The following is a 3377-nucleotide window of genomic DNA, read 5'->3' as shown; positions in this document are numbered from 1 at the left end:
AACAGAGTCCATAAGAGTGTAATTTTTTCCGTAAGACAACAGAGTCCATAAGAGTGTAATTTTTTCCGTAAGACAACAGAGTCCATAAGATCCTGAAAGGTTAGAATAAGCTTTAGGAATCTGTAGAGCTTGATCTGAGAATTATGAATAGATCGGTTGTAGTTGTTTTCTCCAAGGTCAGCTTTCCGGTCAAGGGTGTCAGCCACTCTCAGTTCTCCGGTCAAGGATGTCTGACGATTCTGTGAACATATCCGATTTCTACGTAGACGAGTTTCTTTTCGGCTATTTTTATTAGAGTCATGGGAAATTCATCTGTGGCCTCTTTGACAACTTGCTGTCAACATCACATCTACATCTGTAAAACTAGAAACCGTTATCTATCAACACAATACAGAAACAGAACATCCGATTTCTCTCTCCAACATTAAAATTCTCTCAACAGCCAGCAATGATACTGAACTTTTAGTAAAAGAAACATTATACATAACACTCTTCTCCCGTCTCTAAATAATACACATTAGATTTAAACCTATTTTACTTGTGCCCCAGTTTTCATTTTTTCGTGTTATATTTGTATATTCGATTTGTTTATTTCTTATATACATATTTTTGTTGTAATTAGAAATATTGTTTGTTTGTTTTGTACCTCTATATTACTGATGATGGAATTATGATGATTCAGAAACGTTTAATAAACTGTTATCACGTTCGTGTTTTGTTTTATCTGTATAGATACTGTATTCCAATAACACCACGACCCGCAATAATCTCTGTAGATACTGTATTACAATAACACCACGACCCACGGAATAATCTCTGTAGATACTGTATTACAATAACACCACGACCCACAATATTCTCTGTAGATACTATATTACAATAACACAACGTCCTGAGATAATCTTTATAGATACTGTATTCCAATAACACCACGACCCGCAATAATCTCTATAGATACTGTATTACAATAACACCACGACCTGAGATAATCTTTATAGATACTGTATTACAATAACACCACAACCCACGATAATCTCTATAGATCCTGTATTACAATAAAACCACGACCTGGGATAATCTCTATAGATACTGTAATACAATAACACCACAGCCCACGATAATCTCTATAGATCCTGTATTACAATAACACCACGACCCACGATAATCTCTATAGATACTGTATTCCAATAACACCACGACCCACGGTAATCTCTATAGATCCTGTATTACAATAACACCACAACCCACGATAATCTCTATAGATCCTGTATTACAATAACACCACGATAATCTCTATAGATACTGTATTCCAATAACACCACGACCCACGGTAATCTCTATAGATACTGTATTCCAATAACACCACGACCCACAATATTCTCTATAGATACTGTATTACAATAAAACCACGACCTGAGATAATCTCTAAAGATACTGTAATACAATAACACCACGACCCACGATAATCTCTATAGATACTGTAATACAATAACACCACGACCCACGATAATCTCTATAGATACTGTAATACAATAAAACCACGACCCACGATAATCTCTATAGATACTGTAATACAATAACACCACGACCCACGATAATCTCTATAGATACTGTAATACAATAACACCACGACCCACGATAATCTCTATAGATACTGTAATACAATAACACCACGACCCACGATAATCTCTATAGATACTGTAATACAATAACACCACGACCTCAAGCAAAGTTTAGTAAAACATTTGTCCATATACGTAAAATCCTCCAGTTCTTTTCAGTTTTTAAGTTTTGAATACTGTTTTGAATCCCCATACGACAGTGAGTGTTCTGTAAAGTTAGGAAGATGGTTGGGAGTTCAGGAATTAATATATATGTGCCTCCTGGAGGTGGAATACCGTACTTGGTCTAATTGACCCAGAGGCTCCTTGTTTATCTTAGTGGGTTATTCTTTTCCTCAAAGATCTTATGTAATTACTGTAGGATAAACGTTCAGACAGCTAGGTTTTGTTAAACTACAAACGAGATTAATTTTAAATTGTTATAGGCCTAAATTTTCAGTTGGTACAAAAGGCAAAACATCAAAATAAAATAAAACATTATTGTTGGCTTTAGAGCATAGCTAGATTGGGCTAACTGTTGTGCCCACCGCGGGGAGTTGAACCTCTGATTTTAGTTTTGCAAGTCCGTAAATCAAGGCTGTCCCACTGGGAGTAAGTGGGGGGACAAAATCAGAACAACATTATTCATTTAAATCCCACCTGGTTTTAACTGAACAGAAATTTAAGTACTTTATATTAAAGCGACTTTGAATATGCAAATCAGGATGTTACGTGACAAACACAGCAGATATAAAGTCGACGTGGAATGGAATGTATCAAAACTACATTTTGACGTTATTTGGCTTTACCTATGGAGTGTGATGGCACCGCTTTTGGGAATGGCATGTAACAGTTCTTCCATACAATAAGATCTTAAAGATGTGTTCAGATTGGGTATTTATAATCTTCGAGACATTGTATGTCTATAGTATTTAATGACATTAAAAAGCAATAGAATGTGGATAAACCAGAGACTCCAGGACCATTTGGAAATAGACCGCAACAAGTCTTAAAAATCCGCGAATACAAAAGTCAATGGTAAAAGCCATTAACGTACCCCTGGAAAAAGTAAGCAACATAATCTACAAGGATCTCTGTCTGGACAAATCGCGTGTTTCCACAACATATCTGTCCAGCCATGTCATGCCTCAAGCAAAACAAATCGCGTGTTTCCACAACATATCTGTCCAGACATGTCATGCCTCAAGCAGGACAAATCGCGTGTTTCCACAACATATCTGTCCAGCCATGTCATGCCTCAAGCAGAAAAATGTTTGTTTGTTTTTTGTTGTTGATAAGCACAAAGTAATACAATGAGCTTTCCGCGCTGTTCCTACCGTGGTTATTGAAACGAGGTTATTAGCGTTATAAGCCTTCCGACTTACTTTTAAGTCACTGGGAGCACAGCACACGAAAAAAGGGTTTTCACGCTATTCCATACCAAGACATGCATCTCAAGTCACCTATGCATTTCTGTGAGATCAGACTTTAGCGACAAGCGTTTGGAAACCGTCATTTTCGTACTTTAGGTAGGCTATTGAAAGTACCAGGGAGGAGTAGTGTTCTTTGGGCATGACAGTCTTACAATAGAGCTTTTTCCAATGGAAACCACGTAGCAGGGCTATTTTCGATATGGCCGGGCATGGCCAGATGGTTTGGAAACCGCCATTCTCGTACCTTAGGTGGGCTATTGAAAGTACCAGGGAGGAGTAATGTTCTTTGGGCATGACAGTCTTACAATAGAGCTTTTTCCAATGGAAACCACGTAGCAGAGCT

General features: G+C 37.4%; 1 protein-coding gene across 2 annotated transcripts in view; it reads right to left on the bottom strand.

The window, feature by feature from the left end:
- Positions 1-6: 6 nt before the first annotated feature.
- Positions 7-3377, bottom strand: part of LOC106466408 (monocarboxylate transporter 7-like) — a 26230-nt gene continuing 22859 nt past the window's right edge. Inside the window, exon 4 of one of the 2 annotated variants that reach the window (XM_022394410.1) lies at positions 7-363. In XM_022394410.1, coding sequence (XP_022250118.1) covers positions 350-363 — 14 coding nt within the window. In that variant the 3' untranslated portion in view covers positions 7-349. The remainder of the gene's footprint in view (positions 364-3377) is intronic. The other variant, XM_022394408.1, reaches the window with a different exon arrangement.

Source organism: Limulus polyphemus, unplaced genomic scaffold, assembly GCF_000517525.1.
Source record: "Limulus polyphemus unplaced genomic scaffold, Limulus_polyphemus-2.1.2 Scaffold2250, whole genome shotgun sequence".
NCBI classification, from domain to species: Eukaryota; Metazoa; Arthropoda; class Merostomata; order Xiphosura; family Limulidae; genus Limulus; species Limulus polyphemus.
This window is presented reverse-complemented; position numbering and strand designations above follow the sequence as displayed.